The sequence below is a fragment of the Pelodiscus sinensis genome, chromosome 2 (genome assembly GCF_052426305.1).
Source record: "Pelodiscus sinensis isolate ZL-2025 chromosome 2, ASM5242630v1, whole genome shotgun sequence".
Classification (NCBI taxonomy): Eukaryota; Metazoa; Chordata; order Testudines; family Trionychidae; genus Pelodiscus; species Pelodiscus sinensis.
This window is the reverse complement of record NC_143053.1, coordinates 99,618,907-99,641,618: the sequence shown is the minus strand read 5'-3', so window position 1 is coordinate 99,641,618 and position 22,712 is coordinate 99,618,907. Positions and strand designations below refer to the sequence as shown.

Below are 22,712 nucleotides of genomic sequence, written 5' to 3'. Positions count from 1 at the left end.
GAGGCTCTGGCCACAGAAAATCCATTGTGCCTAGGAGCCCCAGTCAAGGAGCCAGAACCCTACTCTGCTAGGCTCTGTACAAAGAACAAAAAATGGTCTCTGCCCCAAAGAACGTATTAGCTAAAGCAAGACACAATAGACTGATGGCAGACAGTCCAAGAAAACAAGAAACAAAGAAAAAGTATCTTCTGTGGAGGTGTGATGAATGGGAGAGCTATTACCCTCTTCTGGACATCCAAGCCTTTCAGTTAACTAAACTGCCTGTAATGGTTAAACCCAGAGACAATGGGTCCTTGAGAGTCTCCAGGAAATGTTGTCAGAGAGACAATGAAAAGAGAGTGTGAGTTTTTTAACTGAAGCAGGACCTTCCTGCTGCAGTCTTTATGTGATCAGAGAATGAGCTGGGAGAGGGGAGTTAAGCCACGAACAAGGCATGGATTTTCCAGCGATATCCATACTTAGGGAAGGACTAAATTTTGGAACGACAGATATGTAAGTAGAACAGGAAACATTTAGTCGGACACCATCAGGTTATTTTCTTTATTTTGGGGTTTTTGGAACACCTCTGTGCTGAACCAATGTTAGTACATATGCTAACTTTTCAACTAAATCCCAGGGAAGCAATTCTCTGTATTTTTAATCGGCCTTTTTTCAGTTGAACAGTAACACCTAGTAACCAAATATGCTTTACCAAGTATGTTGTCTTTGTTTTGTTAAGAAAAATCACCTTTTTAAAACTATGAACTGATTCTGTGTCATAGAATGCAGGAGCTTCTGTGTGCATATGCCTAAAATGCAAGGTCAGTTATTAAGAAACTAGTTTGTTTACAAATGCTCTCCAGAAAGAGGGTTAAAGAGTTTGAGGGTACCCCACAGGAAGAAATTCCCATGTGTGTCTTCCTGAGTTTTCAAAGGGAATCTGTGATCTTGGGGAGTTTTTAAGAAGAAGCTTTTAGAAGTAGGGTATTTTAAAGTCTCTTGAGGGACCCCACCTTCTGCACTCGAAGTGCCAGAGTAAGGAACAGACTTGAGGGGGGAGAGGGTTCAGTGTTAAGTAAGCACTGGTTTCTCTAAAAAGAGTCAAGAAAACAAACACCTATCCCCAAAATTATAAAGTGAATTTAACAGTTGCAAAAAATGCTTTTCGGAGTATTCACATTATTTAAAACTGAAAAATAATCCGTTGGCCTTATTGTAATGCCAAAACTTGTATAAACAAAAATCCCATTTGACCACCTTTATTTTTAACTGAGAAATTCCGCTCAAACACTCTTTTCTAACATTCAATTTCTATCCCAATATTACCCCATAAGAACTCTGTATGTTCAACTTGCTTGAGATAAAATATGACAAGTCTCATTTGATATGGTCATTCTTAGAACGAAGATCTATTACCAGGTTTGTTTTTTCCAAATCCTCGGAATTAAAAATGCATTAATGTAATATCTGAGAGATAGTGTACATATAAAACTGTACGTAAACTTCACCTAAAAAAACTGAAGCCATCTGTGGGGATCATGATAGTTAGGAACAGGAGGGTAGGGCCACTTCTTGCAGAACAGTGTCCTTGGACTTCTAACAGGTGAGCTGATCCTTCCACAGGAGCTAGACTAAGAGCTTCTGTAGAAATCTGTCTATATTCAGGGTATGATATCATGCCACCTGGTGAAGTAAACGTCTCATATAGTAGTTGGGTATGATGAGTCACAAACTCATGATGTCATGAGACCACCAGCCACAGGAAAAAGTAATGAGTCTGCCCTGAATATCCGTAAGTTGATAAACACTTGCACGGTGTTGGTGAATTCTTCCTCTGGAAGGAACAGTCTAGCTTCTCCCAAGTTCATCTATAAAAAAAATTATTTGCAGTCTCATGGGTAGAACAAGATGCAGGTAGTGGAAATGGTTCATATCAAGTCCTGTTATGTCTTGGTTTTTAAAAGCTAATCATAACAATGTGCACAGGTATATCGTTTCATATCTGAGGCATTTGGTGAAAATATTTACAATAAAAAAACAGAGGGTGCACTATGCACTTTGTATTCTGTCTTAAGTGAAAACAATATATTTGAAAATGTAGAAGAATACAAAAACATTTAATAAATTTCACCTGTATTAACAGTGCAATTAAAAACTATGATTTGTGATCGTTTCTGCAATCACTTTTTTTTAGTTAATCATGTGAGTTTACTGCAAATAATCAACAGTCCTAGCCTATTCCACTTCAGATGACTCACAAGCAGTCAACTATGGAGAATTGTTCAGAATTGATCAGAAAAGTGACTCTAGACCATCCTTCTCAAAGTCAGCATCATCCCTAGAGATGATGAAATGGTATAAGCTTAGTAAAAGTGCGATGTGCAAGATGCTGATCTGGCACCACAATATTATTAAAGAAGTACCCTGAAACTGTTTTTACCCTAATGGAATGTGCAATCTTCTTGAAAGGCAGCTTGACTTTATAGCTACATAACACATCAAAATGCAGAAGGTGATCAAATCTAGACATATGTTATAAGGTAACCACTTGCCCTTTTCATTCTATCTGCATAAGAAACTAATAATTGTGGTAAAGATATAAATGGTTTTGTCCTGTCCAAATAAAAGGCAAGAGCCCCACATGTAGCCATGCAGCTAAAATGTAGCTTTATGCAAAGTAATGTGCCTCTGTACTTTGCTAGCCACCCTTTCTGGAAGTGGAAAGGACCTTTACCGTACTATTGGTAAAGGTGCACCGGCCAGAGTTTTGTGTCTAATGTAGATTCCAAGGCAGGAATAGAACCTTATAGTCACTATTTTGTTTTAGGCTTACAAACAAACATCCTTCTTGAAATTGTAATTTGATGTCCTTGTTTGAATGTGCATACTGCTTCTTTATTAGAGAAGTTGCTTCTCTGTAATAAAAATCAAGCCTGCTTTGTGTGAATGAGAAATGTGTGGGATAAGAGAGAAGTGTGAAGACCAGATGTTCTAGGGAGAAGCCAAGGACAGACGCAGAAGCACCAGAAGATTGCTGTATATCCCCATCAAGACGTAAGCAGTAGGAAAATCAATAGCTTTGAAAGGAGACAAGCACCTATCAATTGGGACAAGAAATTCGTGATCAAAACCAGCTTAGCATGGCAGAACAAAAGGAGATAAGGAGCAAGAGAAACAACAGGAAATAACAAACATCTGTCAGAAAAACTGTGTGACAATGCAAAACCCACTGATCCTGATGGGAAAGAACTATTATGAAAGGAGAACTGTTTTGCCTTAAGAGCAGGAATGTCGTGCCATGACTAAAGAATCAGACCAGACCAACAGAACCCCACCCCTCCACCCATGATCAATCCACAGACCACACATTGTCTCACCAATATAACATTGATTGGTGGGACAAAGTGTGTGGGTGTGCGTGTGTCTGTCTATGTAATCAAATGCTAACCGCTTTGCCATTGTATTCTCAATGAACAAGGCGAATTGCCTTTTCCCCCTATAAAGATCCCATGTACTACTTATAAGCATAACATACAACCATCCAGGAAATGAAGTTTTAACTCCTCCTTGTGAGAACATGGTTTAGAAAAAAAGAGAGGTAAAAAGATGGTCTGGTTGAGATGGAAATCAGTAACCAGAAAGAAATTTAGCAACTTTAGCCATCTCTTGCTTATCCAGGTCAATATATAATGCTTGCAGTTGTCCAACCCTCATAAGTGGGAGTAACTGCCAATAGAAAGGCAACCTTCACCAATAAATACTGGAAAGGGCAAGAAGCCATCAAAACCAATGGCATTGTTTGTTCCACTTTATAGTAAATAGGTCCACAGTCAGTGTGACCCATGTTTGAAACAAATGCTCTTACTGTGTCAATCTTTAGTGAGCACTCATTATCTCTGCTCAGGGATCTGCTGAGGTGTTCTGCCAGAGGCTTCCATCAGAGTTACGTTTCATTTTGAACACAAAAATTCCAGAGAGACTGTCTCTATCAGAAGGCTGTCAAGCTGATCTGCCCCTTCCTTGCCACCTGTTCAGGTGAAACACTGCTGTCACATTGTAAGTACTTGGACAGACCTTCTCTTCAATAGAGAAAATTGTGTCAGAAAAAAAAGTGTGAAAATTTCCCTTAATTATATTATATTTATGTGCCTGGTTTGTTTACCCAAACACCTTGAGCTTTCAAGGGACATAGATGTGCACTCCTGTCCAAGAAAGATGTGTCCATAACTTGAGTCATAATGGGAAGGGAAGAATATGAAACAAAGCGAAACTGAACTGGACTCTCATCCAATTCAAGGAAGATGGCACACTTGCATGTCTGGGAATCAGTGTGTCCATAAAGTGAACTAATGGATAGCAGATAAATTTTAACCAGTCTTTAAATACCTCTCAGGTTTTTTACATGTCTGAGTCACCTACATTCAAAAGGGCATATATCCTAAAAGTTGCAGCCAGTCTCATCATTGTGGATAAGCTTGGAGAAAACTAAATAAATTGCAGGATCATTTGATATCTGACCTGAGGAAGGTATGCCATTGATGATGTTGAATCTAATAATGCTTCAATAAACTTGCTTCTTTGTACTGGAGAAAAGATGGACTAAATCAGGCCCAGAGTGTCAAATAGAATCTGAATTGCATGGAGACCTTCTTCTTCCTGTTGTCTGAAATGCCACCAAAAAAGCCAGTCATCCAATTAGGAGTATACCTGAATGATTCCATAGAGAAGGGGAGCTACTGCTTCCCTTTACCCTTGAAAGAACTAGAACGTGAAACTCAGTTCCACAGTACTAAGAACCCATTTGTCAATAGTGATGGCTATCCAGGCACCCAGGAAATGACCAAATGGAGGTGAAGAAAAAGAAGATCCCTGACAATACAGTGTTAATACTAGGTCATGCACACCTAGTACTCCAACTGAAGTTAATGCTACTCAAGAAATTTGAAAAAAAAAACAGGCCTGAAAATTATTGGACCGTGGATTGAAAGTGGTTGCAAAAAGATAGAGCTACTTCCCCTATGAAATAAAGAGAGAGCTCATTTAGTAAGATATCTTCAGTATTTGTATGAGACTGTTTCATCATTCATCTTTAATAACACGTTTTCCATAAACACTATCTGTTCATAAACTTGAATTTTCTCACACTATTCTGTACCTCAGAAGAAACACATAAGAAAGCTGTTAAGAGTTTTAACACCATCTGAAAGAGAATATCTATTAAAAATATCCAATTTTATTAAATTCTCAAAGTCACTAGCATAGCATAAAAGGAAAGTTTACCATTGTAACATGAGATGCTTCTGTAGAAGTGCTTGTCGAGTTCTGTGGACCACCCATATGCATCTTGCTGATGTGAGTATTTAAGCTGCCTAAGCTTTTGAAAACACAGCTACATTCTGTACAGTTATAGGTAGGGCCATTCTTCACCTTAAAGAATAAAGAAAATATTATTTTTCACAAGATTTTCCAATTCTACTTTTTTCTTTATAAACTATTGTATTAGCTCATTTAAAAGAAAGCTGCACATTTCATCAAGGCTATTTACCTCCAGCTAACAGAACAATTCAGTATTATTCTTTTGACCAAGGCCATTATTATTCAACGACATGACCATCGTAAGCATTTTGGGGGAATTTCAGGGTTTGTCTCCACAACAAAGAAAAATCCACAGCTAACGTATCCTGACCTGAGCTCATGAGGCTTGGGCTCTTGGACTGCTTTAGACTTCCAGGCCTCAGGCTGGAGCTGGAGCTCTGGGATCCTCCTACTCTGCAACATTGTAGAACACAGGCTCTAGCCCAAGCCAGGAAGTCTATACACCAACAAAACAGCTCTCAAGCCTCCTGAGCCCAAATTAATTGGTACGAACTGTGAGGTTTTCCTCAGAAGTCCCTGGGAGTGCGAGGCAAGGGCCAGAGCCTCCTGGCAGCCCACAGCAAACGGAACCAGGCCTAGAGCCCACAACAACCCTCAGGAGCACAGAGCCATTGCTGGAGTCCTGTAGCAGCCCGCTGCAAGCAGGACCAGGGCCAGAGCCCTAACAGCAGCCTCTGGAAGCACAGGGCCAGAGCCCTACAGCAGCCCATTGCAAGAACAGCCTGAGCCCCCTGTCAACTCCCAGGAGTGCGGGGCAGGGGTTGGAGCACTGCAGCATCCCTTGAGAGTACAGGGCTAGGGCCAGAGCCCCATGGCAGGAGCTGGAACTTGGGATGTGCAGGGAACTGGCAGCAGGTGGTGGGTTTGGGGTCCACTGGCAGAGGACCTCCTCTGGTCCACAAATTCTCTCATTCAAGACCAGTCAGGTCCTGATGGTACTAGACCAGAGAGGTCCAAACTGTACATGATAATAATGGCCTTTTTTTTAAACTTAAGATCAATGAATGTGTGTGTCAAGTCAGAATTAATGTGCTAACTATCCCCCAGTATGTATCTTCCATGATAGTTTCTTTTGCTCCAACTGTAACTCTCAACGCCCCTTTCTAATGGCTAAAATTTATTTTCTGGTATTGATGAGTGGAGTGGTATTGTCTGGGTTTGAAATCTATGTCTAGTTGTCTTATCTTATACTAATGGATAAAGATAAAGCCAGCAGCTTTTCCAATTGTATTTTCAATTATATAAAAGGTAGCTAGAGACAAGGATAGGGGTTTTTTCACTAATATAAATTGTAATGAATAATTCTCTTAAATTACTCAGCTGATTCATCATTAACTAGTATACTTAAAGATAAGAGCAAACTAATCTTTTGCTACTAATAAAAGAAAATGATTTTAGCAAATCTAAATTACTACAATAAATTGAGCAGTAATCTCTGGTTTAGCATATAAACTATGTTGGGTGCAGGCAGCAGGGTAAAACATAGTTGTATTACAATACAGAAACGATGTAATATAAATATTATATCATAATATTTTATATATATTATATAAAATAATGTAATATATATAATAAGGTCAGTTAAATACTAAGAGGAAAAAAGTTAAAAGTTGATAAGCAGTGTATTAAACAGCCATCATATTATTAACAAAATTGTATTTACCTCGGAATGAACTCTCTGTATGTGTGACTGAAGATTGCCTTTCTGAGAAAAGGCTGCTGGACAAAAGGCACAAGCATGAGGCTTTTCACCTGTATGCTTAATCATGTGTGTCTGTAATGCCCCCTTCTGGTTAAAGGCTTTTCCACATTCACTACATTTAAATGGTCTTTCACCTAACAAACAAACAAAAAAACCCCCATAAATCCATTACCAATAATCACATTATGTATTAGAGAGTAAAATAATGCCATCATAAGCAAAACCCATTACATGTACAGTAATAGTCTACCACCTGTTGCCATTGAATCTGACTCCATCGCTGTACAGTATTTCCTCATTTAACACTATAGATATGTTTCAGAAAGTGAACTAGTGATACTAGAGAATACTAGAACTGGGAGGGACCTCAAGGGGTCATCAAGTCCAGCCCCCTGCCCTCATGGAAGGACCAAGCACTATCTAGATCACCCAGATAGAGGTCTGTCTTAAATATCCCCAGTAATGGAAATTCTACAACCTCCATAGTAGGGATGTTAAATATTGGTTAACTGAATAGTCGATTAACCTCATAAATTTTTATCACTTACTCAACTATTCTACAGTTACCGGGGATGGGGCAGGCAGCCAGTGTGCGCCAGCAACACTCCCGAGGAGCCCCCTGCCACTCTGTGCTACTGCCTCTGTGGGGTGCCAGGCGGGAGCTGGTCCATAAGGGGAGCTAGTTTAAAAAGCAGTTCCCCTCGCGGACCGGTTGCTTGTCGCCCAGTGTTGCTGCCTCTGATACAGAGGCAGCATCAAGGGGTAGCAGCAGCCCCTGTCTGAGGGGGTGGGGAGGTATCTGAGCTCCTGAACCCAGCATGAGCCGGGCTGCCTACCTGCCTGGCTCCTAACACACTTTAAATGAAGAGCTGGAGTAGAAGTAGGTCCCCAACCCGGGGTGAGCCAAGACTGATCCAGGCTGCTGGCCAACATGCTAAAAAAAGTACTGGCAAGGTGGGCGGGGGGGGGGGGGGGAGAAATGAGTGTAGTCTATAGCATTAACCAATAAGTTTTTGCATATTGGTTAATCAACTACACTATTACATCCTTACTCCTTGGGCAATTTATTCCAGTGTTTAACCACCCTGACAGTTAGGAAGTTTTTCCTAATATGCTTTAACAGATTAGAACTTAGTGACTAAGACATTTCTTGTGCTGTCTTTCCACTAAGATCATATCTTTTCTTCTTATCCTCCCCTCCCCAACACCTCCAAGCAACACACATACACTTTTTATTCTTTGTAGGGAACAGCAAATTTCTAAAAGGTCAAAGGATTTAAGGGTTATGCTTCCTTCCATGAAGTATGATCTTGTTTCTTAAATTTATGTTAGACTATTGTAGGTATCTAGAACAATAAATTCAAGACAAAATGAACTCAGCAGGAAAACAAAAAGTTTCAATTAGCCTTTGGAAGTACAGCAATGAATTGAGAGAATACTTTCAAAATCAGTTGCAAGAGTGACCTCTTGTGTTTCTTTTCTATATATTCAACATAGCCTAAAACAGTTATATTCCTGTTAAAAGTGAACTGGTACCACAAATCCAGTAAATTTGGCAGATAATTCACATATTCCCCATGTCAGTGAACTAAGCTCTCCACATGTACTATGGCTGTGACATTACCTTAAAGAGATTAGTAAGGGTAAAGAGAGAATTTGTTGTGAAAATTAACAATAGTTTCACTTTGGTTATACTTGAAACTAGAAAAGAGTTTATTTATTCCTGCGGTGTCTTTTCACCAGGAATAAAATATGTACATGCACGTAAAAGTTAACCTCTGCAATTTCTGTTAATGATTGCATTTAGAGGGTAGTGCATTGCAGAAGCATGTTGAAATATATATATATTTCTAGATCTGTTTGTCATAAATAGGGTCCTTCATTTTAATAGTTTATTTAATTTTCCCCAGGATTTTGTGTTTATTACTACTACAAAAACAGCTGAAAATTGGTGCAAAAAACTATTAATCTTCCTGGGTAAGAAAGGATTACCCACCTTGTGCTGTAACTAAAGTTCTTCAAGTTCACTGTCCCTGTGGGTGCTCAACATTAAGTGTTTTGGCACAACTGCACCTCTAGTCAGAGAATTAAGATAGCAGTGCCTTTGGTAGAGTGTGCATGTGGGGCAGCCGGCATGCACAGTTTGCATGGCTATTGCACGTGTTCAGCCAAAACCAATCCCTCAGTTCCTTCTCTACACAGAACAAAAAGTTCTGAAGCTGAGGGGAGGCACCCACAGGGACAACCATCTCAAAGAACATCAGTTACTGTACGAGGTGAGTAGCCTTTTCTTCTTTGAGGAGTGTCCTGGTGGGGCCGTCTGTGCCACTTGTGTAAGTATGTTTTTCTTGTACATGGACTCCGAGAACTTAGGAGGATTTCCTGTACATGTGCTGAGCATGTTGGTTTTAGTGGCATTAAGCATGAATGAACATTGGGGGTGATGAAGATCTCCATTGTTCTGAGTGAGGAGACAGGAAACTGGAGGGAAGCACCAAGGGCGTGTTAACTATCCCCCAGTAACTATCTGGAGCAGGTAAGGGAATCCGGTTTGCCTGGGCCAATTGGTGCTATTAGGATAACCCTAGCTCTATCTTCCTTTATCTTGAGAATTACCCATTGAAGTAAAGGCAGTGGCATGAATGCATGTAGTAGGGGTGCATCACATTTTATTGGGAAAGCGTCACACAGGGACTGGGAGCTAAGGCCTGCCCTGGAACAATACCTCAAGCATTTGGCACTGGAACGGTTTGCAAACAGGATTATGGCAGGGTACCCCCATCATTTGAATTCAAAGTAAATAGTCTGCTGAGGTTATCTGCCAATATGTTATCTTTGCCAGGAAGAGAGGATGCCTTGAGACTGAAGTGGCATGGGATGCACCATCCCCATAGTTGGATATCTTCTAGACATAGTTGGATATATTCTAGGTAAGATCAAGTTCCGGCCTGGTGTTTTATGTAAAACATTGTTGTCAGATTGTCTGAAACTATTTTTACTACCTTACTTTAGATGAAATGTAGAAAACATTGGCATGCTTTGCAGACCACTCTGAACTCCAGTAAATTGATATGTAGCTTGGACTACTCGAGACCACTGTTCTTGAACAATGTGGCAGCCAATATGAGATCCCCATACTATTAGAGAGTATCTGTGGTGATCATCACAGCCAGAGCTTAGGATGAAAGGGTACCCCTCTGCAGGAGTTATCCCAATCCACCCTCAAGAAAGAGATTCCTTTATCTTGGGGTGCACAGAGAAGCATTTGTTTATGTGGTGGAAGTGTGGTCTGTAGACTGTGCATAGCCACACCTGTATAGGCCTCATTTGGAACATGCATGTGGGACTATGACAGTATGGCCCAGTAGTAGGAGACAAAACCTTGCTGTAACATGTGGACTGTGTTGTACTAGGGAAATCAGGTCCATGATGGCTGCAGCTCTGTGCAATGGGAGTGATGCTATAGTGCTGCATGAGTGTTAATGTGCATGTTCAAAAGTTCAGTTGTAGGCCCAGCTTGTTGAACAGGGTTCTGGTGATGGTCACCACTTGTTCCATGTCAAGAAAAGAGGGTCCTTTTAAGAGGCAATCATCCAGATATGGGAAGATGACAATTCCCATTTCACAGAGATGTGCTGGGACTACCACTAGGACTTTGGAGAAGACTCACAGAGCAGTTGAAAGTCCAAAAGTACTGTGTACTGGAAATGATAATTGTGTATCACAAAGCAGAGGAAACATCTGTGTGCAGAGCATATAATAATATGAAAATATGCATCCTGTAGGTCGAGGATAGACAGCCAATCTCCCTTCTCCAAGGCAGGGATTATAGTGGCAAGGTTACCATCTTGAAACTGTACAAATGAACTGGTTGAGGTTTCATGAATCAAGGATATGCCTCCATCCCCTGGTTTTCTTTATCATAAGAAAATAACTGGAATAGAACCCTTTCCCTCTGTGTTGTTCAAGTACATGTTCTATTGCTCTAAGTTGCAGGAGATGGTTTAGTTCTTGTATGAGAATGGTCTTGTGAGATGGGTCTCTGAAGAGGGACAGGTGGGAACAGGCAGGAGAGGTAACTGAAAAAGGGATGCAGCAACCATTCCACACTATTTCCAACACCCATCTGCCAGTGATGATGTTGTTCCACGCTTGGTAAAAGGATGCTAGTCTGTTCCCAAACAATGTGGCGAAACTTGGATTCAGCCTTAAAGAGTTCGGGACTGTCCTGCCCTTGAAAGTTCTGGAGTGATGTTGAGGGCTGGGATGTTGCCAAGTGATCAGTTGGCTGTCTACATCTCTTTTGACGCTGCTTACGTCTTCATTGTGCCACTGAGGCTGTGAGAAAGGAGTAGGCCTGTATCTCTGGTTGAAGGACCTCCCCTGCTTTCTCTTTGTTACAGACATGTCAATACGCACGGTTATCAGGGTATATCAAGAGTCCTTTAGGGCAGGGGTGGGGATGTGCTTGCCTGGATCTGGCCCTGAACTCCCCCCAAGCACTGGGGAGCCCATGTTGGCACTCCAGCCCTCCTGCCATCTCCCCATGGGGCTGGAGCACACAAAATCTACTAGCCCAGGCCCCTTTAGGCTCTGTTGTGCAAGGGAAATGTAGAGAGTGTCTTTCTGCTTTTCAGTCAGGGGTCATGTTAGTGAGGTTTCTGTTTGGTTGGTTGGTTGGGTTTTTTTGCTTCTCACTTGTGTGCAGCCCCCAACTGATTATTCTGTAGGTCAGCAACCCCCCAACCCAAATAAGCAGGGCTCGACAAATAATGCAATCTACTCACCCGTGGCGAGTAGATTGCAACCAGGAAGAGCCGGGTTCTGGCGATCGCAGATCTGCATGCGCAGATCGTCAGACAGCGCGGCTGGCGAGCGGGGCTTGCCGCGGTTCGGCGAGCCCTGCAAATAAGGATCCTCACCTCTACTCTTGGGTATGGAGAGCAGCACTGATGGATTCTGCAAACAACTTCGATCCTTCAAAAGGCTGATCCCCCATAAGGATGTTAACTAGTGGTTTACTTGACGAGTCGATAGGCACTTCCACATTCCTCATTCTACATTCCTCCACTGGGGCTCTTGTACATTTCAAAGGAGGAATGCAGAACTCCACGTGCAGCCCGGGGCCAGCAGGAAGTCCCGGGGGGGCTCTTGTGCATTTCAAATCAGCAGCACTGCGTGGAGCCCGGGGTTAGTGGGGGACTCCCCAGCAGAACCCAGGATCAGCTGGGGACTCCCCAGCTGACTGTGGGTTCCTAGCAGCATTTCCCCAGAACCCAGGGCCAGTTCGCCAAAATGCCACGCTGGAGTCCGGAATCAGCTGGGGAGTCCTCAGCTGATGGCGGGCTCCACGCACGCAGTGCCACACAGCTGATCCCAGGCTCAGCTGTGCGGCACTACCACTTTCAAGTACCTCTTCCTCCCCTCCGCCCCCCTTTGCTGCCTCTATCTGATAAAGGCAGCAAGGAGGAAGAATCAACTAGTTGACTGACTATCCGATAAGCATTTGCTTATCAGATAGTCAACTAGCCCTTAACATTCGTAGTCCTCCATGGTGGTTTGAACCTCCTTGGGGAAGCAACACTGCTGCAGCCATGATGTCCTTAGCTTGACAACCAGTGTGGAGATGAATTGGGCAGCGGTGTCAGCTGAATCAAGAGCAGCCTGAAGGGCAGTGCGATAGATAAGCACCTCTTTACTGATGTTGGCTTTGAGCTGTACTATGTTAAAAAATGTTATGCGTGTATTTAGCCAATAGGGCTGGATAGTTGGTGAGCCTTAGTTCAAGGGTAGCTGAGGAGTAAGTCTTTCTATCAGATAGGTTCAGCTTTTTCCAGTCTCTGTCATCTGGGGTGGTATGACCTGCTTGTTACCTGACCTTATGGCTCACGGACTCCACAACTAAGGAGATCAGGATACAGTTCAAGAAAGGAAATGTGCTTCTTGGGGTGCCACATAATATTTCTTGCCTGAACTTTTACAGATTGATGGGGCAGTGGCTGGAGTATGCCACATTGCTTTTGTTCAGTCCATGAACTACAGGATTCATGGGTAAGGCTAGCTTGGCTGTGGGAGAGGCATGAAGGATGTCTGATAATCTATGCTGCATCTCTGGTAAATTTACTGGAGTGATATCTAGGGAGTCCACCACTTTTTTACACAGCTTCTAAAAAGACTTAAAAGTCATCACCTGCTGTGAGGGGTAGTGGTATGATCATGCTGTCCAGTGAGGAGATGATATATGTGCCAGTGGTGGAGATTCAGGCACTGATTCCTCCTCTATAATCTCTAGATCGTCCTCTTCTTCAGCCCTCAAAAAGGTAGCTGATGGGGCAGGAATTCCTTGTGGTGGAGCTAAAGCTTGTTGCACCCTGTACCTACCCGATGGGTCCCAGTATGGCCAGATTTTTGGCAACAGCACTAGTGGAGGCAGCCACTGTGCGAATTGCCACTGGGATGGCTGTTGCATTGGTTTCGGTGAGGAGATCCTTGGAGTGTGAATACTCAGGGAGTCTTCGTCATCACTGGATAGTGATAGTGGGGCAACCAATCCCACTGATGTAATTGAGAGGCTGAAGCAGGATGTATTCAGTGTACCGTTGGTGCCAAAGAATGGTGTTCCAGGCACCAAGGTTCCCATTAAGTCTGCAGCTGTTGTGAATTGCTTTGGTGCCGGGTTATTCTGTATTGAGATCAGTGCCGGAGGGGACTCTGGCAAAGCCTGTGCTAATGGTGCCGATTGCTTGTTCTGCTCTGGCAATACTGGCTGCTTACTCTGCGCCGATGGTGCCAATTGTTTAGCCTGCACCAACAGTGCAGTAGATGGCAGCATAGAAGTTTTCAGTGCTGAAGCTGCACATGGTTTCTTCAGTGCAGAAAATGTCTGTCGGAGCCGACAGAGCAGACTTGGAATTAGACAGTGCCAAAGCCTTAGAACTAAATCTTGCTGGGTCTTTTGCTCTCCAGGCCATCTTGGTGCCGAGCATATCCAGTGCCTCATAGTCTGGTGCCTTACGTGCCGCTGGTACTGGGGTCAACTTTTTTGTGTGGGAGTGCTTCCTCTCAGGAGAAGCACCCAGAGATATTGAGTAGGAGTGCTTTTCAGAGGTCTGTGCAGAAGCAGAGTCCATAGAGCTTACTCCTGAAGGAGCTGCTCTTTCAGAGCTCACCATGGGAGAAGACGGTCTGGGCAGTGACGTGTGCTCAGGGTCAGACACCAGCTGCACGAACTTTATTTATAGCAGTTTGAGCTGGAGCTCTCTGGCCTTTCTGGTCCTGGCAGTGAGCTTCTTACAGTGAGGACACTTATCAATAAAGCATCCCTCACCAAGACAGACACAGACTGAAAGCGGCTGTCAAAAATAGGTATCAACATTTTACACGTCATATACCTTTTCAAACCTGGTGACCCAGGCATGTCTGTAGAGCAGACAACAGACAAACAGTTCCTAATTTCTAATTCTAACGCAACAAGAACTTTTTTTAAAGAACAATCTATTACCTAACTGTAACTATGAATAAGCAGAAATAATTAACAATTTTGCTAAGCTAATAAATTCTACAAAATATCTATGGCGACTGCAGGCTCCAACTAAAGCTAACGGCAGCAGAGAAGAAACAGAGGGATCGGCTGGCTGCACACCCACAGTAAGCCACACCAAATGGTCCGTGCCGGCTGCCCCACATACACAGCCCCTCGAGGGCACTGCTGACTTGATTCTCCAACTGGAGGCACAGCAGAGCCAAAACACCTAAGCTGGAGCACGCACAGGGACACCCCTCAAAGAAGAAATATTGGATTTTGGTGAATCAAAGGACAGAGGGAAAAAGTATTCAGAAGATGAATGCTCTAGTGAATGGAATTTAATGTAGTTTGAAATACGTATGTGACGGGTATGAGATTCATCAGTGATTCAGATGTTCACACACTTCAGAGCTTGCACATATGCCTGTTTGTTTATTGTGCGCATCTTCCATAATAATACATAGCAGGTTTGCACATACACAGAAATTAATGCATTGTTATACTACATATATCTTTTATATTGTATTTTCCTAATAAAATTTTTATGTATTTGAATGTATTTAAAAGTAGGATGAAAAAAAAAACAGAAAAAAATAACACTTTTCTGTAAAACCTAGGATCTTTTCTGGTACAAATCAGATTAAACTGAAAACTATGGGCCTTCACCATAAAAATCGCTGAAAATAGATAGAGAGAGAGAGAGAGAGAGCAGGGCAACAACACACAGCCCACACCTCATTTGTTTGTGGCCCAAGGTGCAGTTTGGGTTTACATGGGGCCTGTGGGTGAGAGCCAAAACAAAAAAGTAGTCACTATAATGGTCTTCTGTTGATATATGTTTTAGTAGTTAAATTCCTGGATGGTCATTGCCCATTAAAAGTGCTGTCATATGGGTGGAAATTGGGTAAATATTGAGTTTTATTAGTATCAGCTGAACTGACTTAAATGGGGACTGTGTGTTGTGTAGTCTTTTCTTAATGTTTGTATTCATGCCCGCCAGTGTGAAAGAAGCAATCTGCATATATTTGCATGGAAATACAACCACACTTAAGTAGCGGCTCTCAGCATATTTTGCGAATATCATTGTGGACCCCGGGGCTTCCAAAGTTGAGTAGATTTTCTGGATTTTCAGGGGCTCAGACAGATCACTGCTGCGCCCAAAAGGGGGGTGGGTAGTTGCCTCATATCTGTACAAAGGGGTCCATATAAGGTGTCAAACGAAAGCTTATGTTCTACTGATTTTATGTATGCTATTCATGTACTTATGTGATATCTGTAGGTAGAGTTATAAATATGTACTTTCTGCTTATGCTGGAAGAGTCTCTGTCTGAGACAGATCAATGGGCAAGGAATGTTCAGTCAGTGACTATGCTAATTAGCAAGGCTCCAGGGACAGGGCTCTCAGAGGCCAATACACATCTGAGGAACGTGTTTGGGACCTGCAAACCAGCCAATATCATGACTGCTGACATGGGACACAGGGATAGGTCACTGGGCCATGTGACCTGCTCCAGCTTGGACAATATCAGGGATGGACATAAAATGCCATGAGGCAGACTCCATCTTGCCTTCAATTCTGCTACGGATTCCAGATGCAGCCTGGCAAGGAACAGCGAGCCAGGAAGAATCGTTGGCCCATCCTGACTTAGGATATACACCAGAGACTTTTAAGATAGCACTTTGAAACATCTCTGCTGAGAGCCTGCATCGAGAATTTGGTGATTCAATGCATGTAATGTATTCTTCTTAACAACATTACTCTCATGCTTTTCTTTCTTTTATTAATAAACCTTTAGATTTTAGATTCTAAAGATTAGGCCCAACGTGCTCTGGTGGGTAAGATCCAAAGTGTAAATTGACTGGGACCTGTGGCTGGTTTCTTGGGACCAGAAATACCCGTTTGGGGTAGGTGAGATTGGGTTCTACAACCCCTCATCTCTGTGCAGGCCCTGGGCTGATTGTGGCACACGGAGAGCTGGGGTGTCAGAGGGATTTTGCTTGTGAGGCTTTTTGCTGGCTGGATTAGCAGCTTAAGCCCTCGGTGTGACTGGTTTGTGGCCTATTTGGGAATGGTCTCCAGTCAGGGGCAGAAAGGAGCCCTGAGTTTGAGCAATTTGCCCTGAGCGGACGCCCTCAGCGGTGCCCGGCCCCAGCTTGGTCTGTCACACCATGAAATATAGTATACTGTGCAAATGGCCTGCAAGGATAGCTAAAGTGCTTTAACTGCCCAATTCATCTCAATGTGTTAAGTCAGAAACCTAAATATAAGAATGTAAATGCAAACATTTATGTATTTCATTGTTGATAATTTTAGCAGACACAAACTTATGTGCCTATCCTGCAAACCTAAAGTTGCTTCCCATTCCTTCTAAGATAGCAAAATCTCAATCCACCCATCTGCCCTCCATCAACAACTCCCACTTCACCACTGACAACTTCAATAATGCAATTATACCTCAATCAAAAGCAAAAACTGAAAGTGTGGTGATGGCTTTAAGTAGACTTAACAAAACTAAAAATGAGACTACTGTACAATTATTCATTTTCATGTTCCTCTTTTTTTTTTAAAGCATCAATAGAGTTGCTGTAGTTTTTCTAGTCTGCCTCACTATACACATCAAGAGAATGCAGGGCTTCAGACACAAAATTTACATCCTGCTTTCTGTAGGATACATCTTGGGACTTCTTTAGAGAATTTAGATGATCTATCAAGCAAATTCAGATTTTATAGCATATTTAAATTGCTTCCACAAGTATAAGAAATGGCATTCCCTGTCTGGAAAAATGAATTTTATAAAACATCTTGAACAGCAGAATCCAGATTTGTAGCACTATGAATATAAAAAAAAAACACCAAAGAAAGATATCCTTGGCTTAATACAAAGGAAATGACATATGATGTGGGCTAACTCCAGTACATAAGTGTCTAGAATATAACTAACTAGTGTCTAAGACTAGTGTATAACTAATGAAACAGACTGATGCTCCTACCAGAACCAGCTAAAAGAAAACAGTATTTACTCATCTCACAAATTATATGGTCTTTCTAGAAAAGAAAAAACAGAATACCAAAAAACTCCCTCTTCCCCTTACCTGTATGTATTCTAACATGTCGGGTTAATTGGCTTGGTTTTTGGAATGTCTTTCCACAGTGCGGACATGAATAAGTAAACCCACTTCTGTCAATGTTTCGGTTGTAAGATCTAGTGTTGGATACTCTAGAAATGGACACAAAAGAACTACAAATAAAAATATGTTTATCCTCAAATTAAACTACATTTAATCAATGGCTGCTGCCCCAATACTTTTTAATTTTTAACCCTTGCTGCCTCCAAACAGTCACTGATAATTTTGAATCTATTTCTCCAATAACAGTGATGGAGACTGTCTGCCTTTTTAGTTGCCATTATTACAACAAAAATATAGGGAGATAAACTGTCTCATTTTTATGCAAGTCTGAAATGACTTAGATAAGAACTGTGAATGTGTGAGAAGGACACTCGATCTTTGAAGAAACTAGTCTAAGTAAGATCATGCATAAAAGTACCAAGCATATCAATTCTTTAAGATGAAATAATGGCAACTAAAAAAGGCAGCCAGCATATAATATATACCCAAACAAGGGACTCATTACTTATGCCCACATTCAAGCAAAACTTCAAGTTAAATCAATAAAAGCTAACTCAGCAGCATAAAGTCTTTCGGCACAACCACTTTCTCAGTAAGACACTTACAGCTGGTGTGCATGAATTTACAGTGCTAGGTCTTGAAGGCAAATGGAGGACCCTCACAATGGTGCTCCTTCTGGATAATACCTACAGACTATAACAGGACCAGGAACTGACAACCAATGGCAATACAGGACTGTGCCAATAGAAGTAAATCCTTTTCAGGCTTCCCTGTACCCTGCAGGTGCCAAGAAACATCCTCTATTACATTTATGCATAAATGATCCAATGATTCACACCTTATTTTGTAGTGAGTTTTCATATGTTCCTTAAGCTGTGAGGATGTCTCAAATTCCTTTTTACAGGACTTGCAGCTATGGGTCCTGCTTCCAGCCAATTCCTGACGATGTTCCTCCATATGTATGGACAGCTGGCTCTGCAAAGTAAACTCATCTCCACATTCTGAACAAATAAGATTCTGAAAAAGATAACAAGAGAATTTGATTCTCTGAATCATGAAATAGTTTATTTATTACCATAAACATACAGTGATTTTATAACCTTTTCAGACACTACCCCAGATCTAACTTTTGCTTAGTTCTGAAACGAATAAAGCTACATACCATTCTACCACCTTCTTCCCAAACCCCTAGGGGCCTAAGGCAAAGCTCACAGAAATATGGAAAGACTCCCTCTATCATAGGAAAGCCTATCTTAAGTGGGCTTTTCCCATAGAACCCTTAGGCTACGTCTAGACTACATCCCTTTTTCGTAAAAGGGATGTAAATTAGACGTATCACAATTGCTAATGAAGCGGGGATTTAAATCTTCCCCGCTTCATTAGCATAAAAATGGCTGCCACCTTTTTCCCCCCACACGGAGCTTTGTCGGAAAAAAGCGCCAGTCTAGATGCTGATCTTGCGGAAAATAAAGCCTTTTCGGAACGATCCCTTATCCTTCTATGAAATAAGGGATCTTTCGGAAAAGGCTTTATTTTCTGCAAGATCAGCGTCTAGACTGGCACATTTGCTGACAAAGCCCCGTGCGGGAAAAAAAAGCAGCAGTCATTTTTATGCTAATGAAGCGGGGGAGATTTAAATCCCCACTTCATTAGCAATTGCGATACGTCTAATTTACATCCCTTTTACGAAAAAGGGATGTAGTCTAGATGTAGACTTAAGGTATGTACACAGTAAACAAAAATCAGTGTCTGGTTCAGGTCACCTAACTTGGTCTCATGCACTGTGGAATCCTCCCATCTTGTTAGATACTCCCGAGGTCAGGTTCTAGCCATGCCCAAACGTCTACATCACGCTTTTTCAGCCTTGCAGCCTAAGTCCCAGGCCAGCCACAAATGTTTAATTGCTGTGTTGTTTGAAACACAGAAAAACTATTGCTCATGCTTTGAAATGTACGGGTTTAAATACCTTCCAAAACATGGGGAATTTTTTTCAAAGCTTTAATAATATAACTGCCAGGTAACCATATTTCCCTATGCTGAACATGGGACATGTAGTAAAATTACTTGTATTTAAGAGAATTCAATGGCAATTAATTAATTAGAACGATGCAGTGCAAATATTCAATTTAACATCAAGTTTACTAAGCCCCTGTTATAAAGAAATAGCACATAACTTGATTATTTTTATTTATCTTATTTTTAAGGCTTTAGGGTTCACATGAGGAGATGTGAAACACACACATTCCCATACACCTCTTTCACAAAGGAGGGTGGAAGGGATAGAGGTGACCGATCAACCCAATACTCCCTGCCCAGAGGGCACTATCTGCCCTCTGTGACTGGATGGGCCCCCAGAATGGACCTACCTCTTCTGGCAGTATATCTTCCCAAGGCAACACATGGGGATGGGGCAAGCGGGGTCACATATCCTCCCTCCCCAGATTTCTGCCAGAGTTCACACCAGGTGGTGGCCAGGAGCAGCTTTTCAGCACTATACAGGAAGAAAGGGATTGGAGCTGCTTCATGCTACAAGGGAGGAGGGGGAAGAGGAAAGGAACCATGGCGAATGGGAGCTGCAGAGGTGTTGCTTGTATGTGCGAGCAGTGCACATTAGGGATGTAAGAAGTCATTTAAAAATGTAACCAGGAAATTGCTAAAAATCCTAGCAGTTACGCAAGCTGCTGGCTCTGCAATATATAGCTTATATACACATTGCTATAAACGTTTATATATAAGCTTTATACCGCAGAGCATGCAGCGAAGCCAGCAACAGCTGCAGGTTCTGCTCCCAGGGAATCAGATGGGCTGGGCCCTCAATGGATGGGAGCTGCTCCAGCCAGAGCAGCTCTTGCCTATGGTGAGTCACACAGAGCTGGAGCAGCCCCCAGCCTGGGGCAGGTGGGGAGCTGCTCCAGTGCCTACTGGTTAAATTGAACCAGTAAGCCTCAACCATTTACATCCATAATGTGCACCGATCAGAGCCACCTGGCCATATCATGGCAACTTAAAGGAGCAGCACGGGGCCAGAGCAGAGAGGGAACCCACATTAACCCCACTTCACCACCAACAGTCACCGAGGTGCCCACACACCTCATCCCCACCCTGAAACCCTGCCCAAGGTCAGAACCTCCTTCCATACCCTAACTCCCTTCCAGACTCTGCACCTCCACTCCAACTCCTTCTCCCCACCCAAGGTCAGAACAACCTCCCACACACAAACTTACTCCCAAAGCCTGCAGCCCCACCCGAACACCTTGCTCAAGCCCTGAGCCCACTCCCACAGCCAAACTCCCTCCCAAAGCCCAGACTCCTTGCCTTACGTCAGAACCCCTTTCAGCACCCTAATTCCCTCCCAGTCTCTGCACCCTCACTTGTACCCCAATTCCCTTATGCCAAGTCAGAACCCGCTCCCACATTTCAGCCTCCTCCCAGAGCCCACACCTGCACCTCGATCCCCTGCCTTGAGCCTGCTCCCATACTCCAAACTTCTTGGCCACACCTCAGGGCATAGGGGAAGCCCCAAGCCTCTACACCCCTCCGCAAGGCTGCGTGTGACCTGCGACTGATTTTCTCTGTGGGTCACTGGCCCTCAAACATTCTCCATCCCTGCCATAAGAGACAGAACCCATCCTCCTCTAGGAGATTTTACAGAATGAGCCTGTAGATCATTATAAGGCTATTTCTAGGTAAAAGGTATCTGCGAAGGGAGATATATGCAGACCCAATGGGCACTGCTATTCTAGGCTGTCCAAACTCAGCACTGCTAAGGGACTGAGTTCCACTGGTAAGATCAAGCATTTCTGAAATTTCAAACTTAAAGAAAATGTAAGTTTCTTCAATATGACATTTCTGAAACTAGATGATAAAAACAGCATAGAAGATTAAATAGATATGAGTCTTTAAATACTATTACATTCTCATCAAAATACTTTCAAGTAGGATTTTTAATTAACACACATTAACGCCTGTGATTAATACAAGGCAGAATTAAAATGTTAATTTTTTTTAAAACACACGTTAATCACAGGTGTTTCACAGGTGTTCCCCTTTGAAACGCCACTGGATCAGCTGTGCGGCGCTGCCCCTTTGAAACGCAATGGCAGTGTTTCAAAGGGGCAGCTCTGAGCAGAGCCTGGGGTCAACTGGGGACTCCAGCTGATCCCAGGCTCCCGTAGCAGTGTTTCAAAGCAGCAGCACCACACAGCTGATCCCGGGCTTTGCTCATGCTGCCCATTTGAAACCCCGTGGCAGGGCTTCAGAGGAGCAGCGCTGCACAGAGCCTGGCGTCAGCTGGGAACTCCAGCTAATCCCAGCTCCCACGGCGCTGCCCCTTTGAAACGCCACAGTGGGCAGCGCAACGCAGAGCCTTGGGTCAGCTGAAGTCTTATTATTGTTTAACAGCACGATTAATTGCACGATTAATCATGATTAATTTTTTTAATCGCTTGACAGCCCTACTTTCAAGCAAAAATGACTGAAAAGCATCAAATAAAAAATATGAATTTGATCCTGCTTTCAGATATCATGAATTTTCAAAGGTAAATACTTATTTTTTGTTACTCCCCTTGACTCTCAGTAACCTATTTACCAAATATACAAGGATTCACCTATGTCAGCAGATCAGAATTGAATCAGTTGATGTGTATCAGGTATGTCCATTTTTAGCTAATACTATTAAATTGTTTGTGTTCTCCATTATCAGTTTTATACCTCTTCCTCATCTACTCGTCCTTCTGTGCAAAAAGCACATGCTCAATTCCTTGAGTGTAACATTCACATTACATTCTTTCTTTCACAAATTAAAAATGAGGTTAAGAATTACCTCTTCTTTCTCATGTAGCATAATATGAGATTTGAGACTAGCCACTCTGGAGAATTTCTTGTTGCACACAGAACATGTAGGATCTTCCCCATTGTGAGTACATTTATGAAGTGTCAGGTTGAACTCAACATTAAATGACATCGGACACTGATCGCATCGGTAAGGCTATTTGTGAAACA

The 22,712-nt window shown here is 42.5% G+C and overlaps 1 protein-coding gene across 22 annotated transcripts in view; it reads right to left on the bottom strand.

Annotated features, from left to right (window-relative positions):
- The window catches only part of ZNF236 (zinc finger protein 236), a 221,643-nt gene that overhangs the window by 177,550 nt on the left and 21,381 nt on the right, over positions 1–22,712 (bottom strand). For 20 of the 22 annotated variants that reach the window (XM_075921084.2, XM_075921086.2, XM_089776349.1 and 17 more), the window contains exons 3-7: positions 22,534–22,698; positions 18,550–18,728; positions 17,676–17,800; positions 7,019–7,191; positions 5,260–5,406 (exon numbers count right to left, since the gene is read on the bottom strand). In XM_075921084.2, coding sequence (XP_075777199.1) covers positions 5,260–5,406; positions 7,019–7,191; positions 17,676–17,800; positions 18,550–18,728; positions 22,534–22,698 — 789 coding nt within the window. Of the gene's footprint in view, positions 1–4,497; positions 4,643–5,259; positions 5,407–7,018; positions 7,192–17,675; positions 17,801–18,549; positions 18,729–22,533; positions 22,699–22,712 lie in introns of those variants that run through there. The other 2 variants (XM_075921089.2, XM_075921090.2) reach the window with 1 other exon arrangement.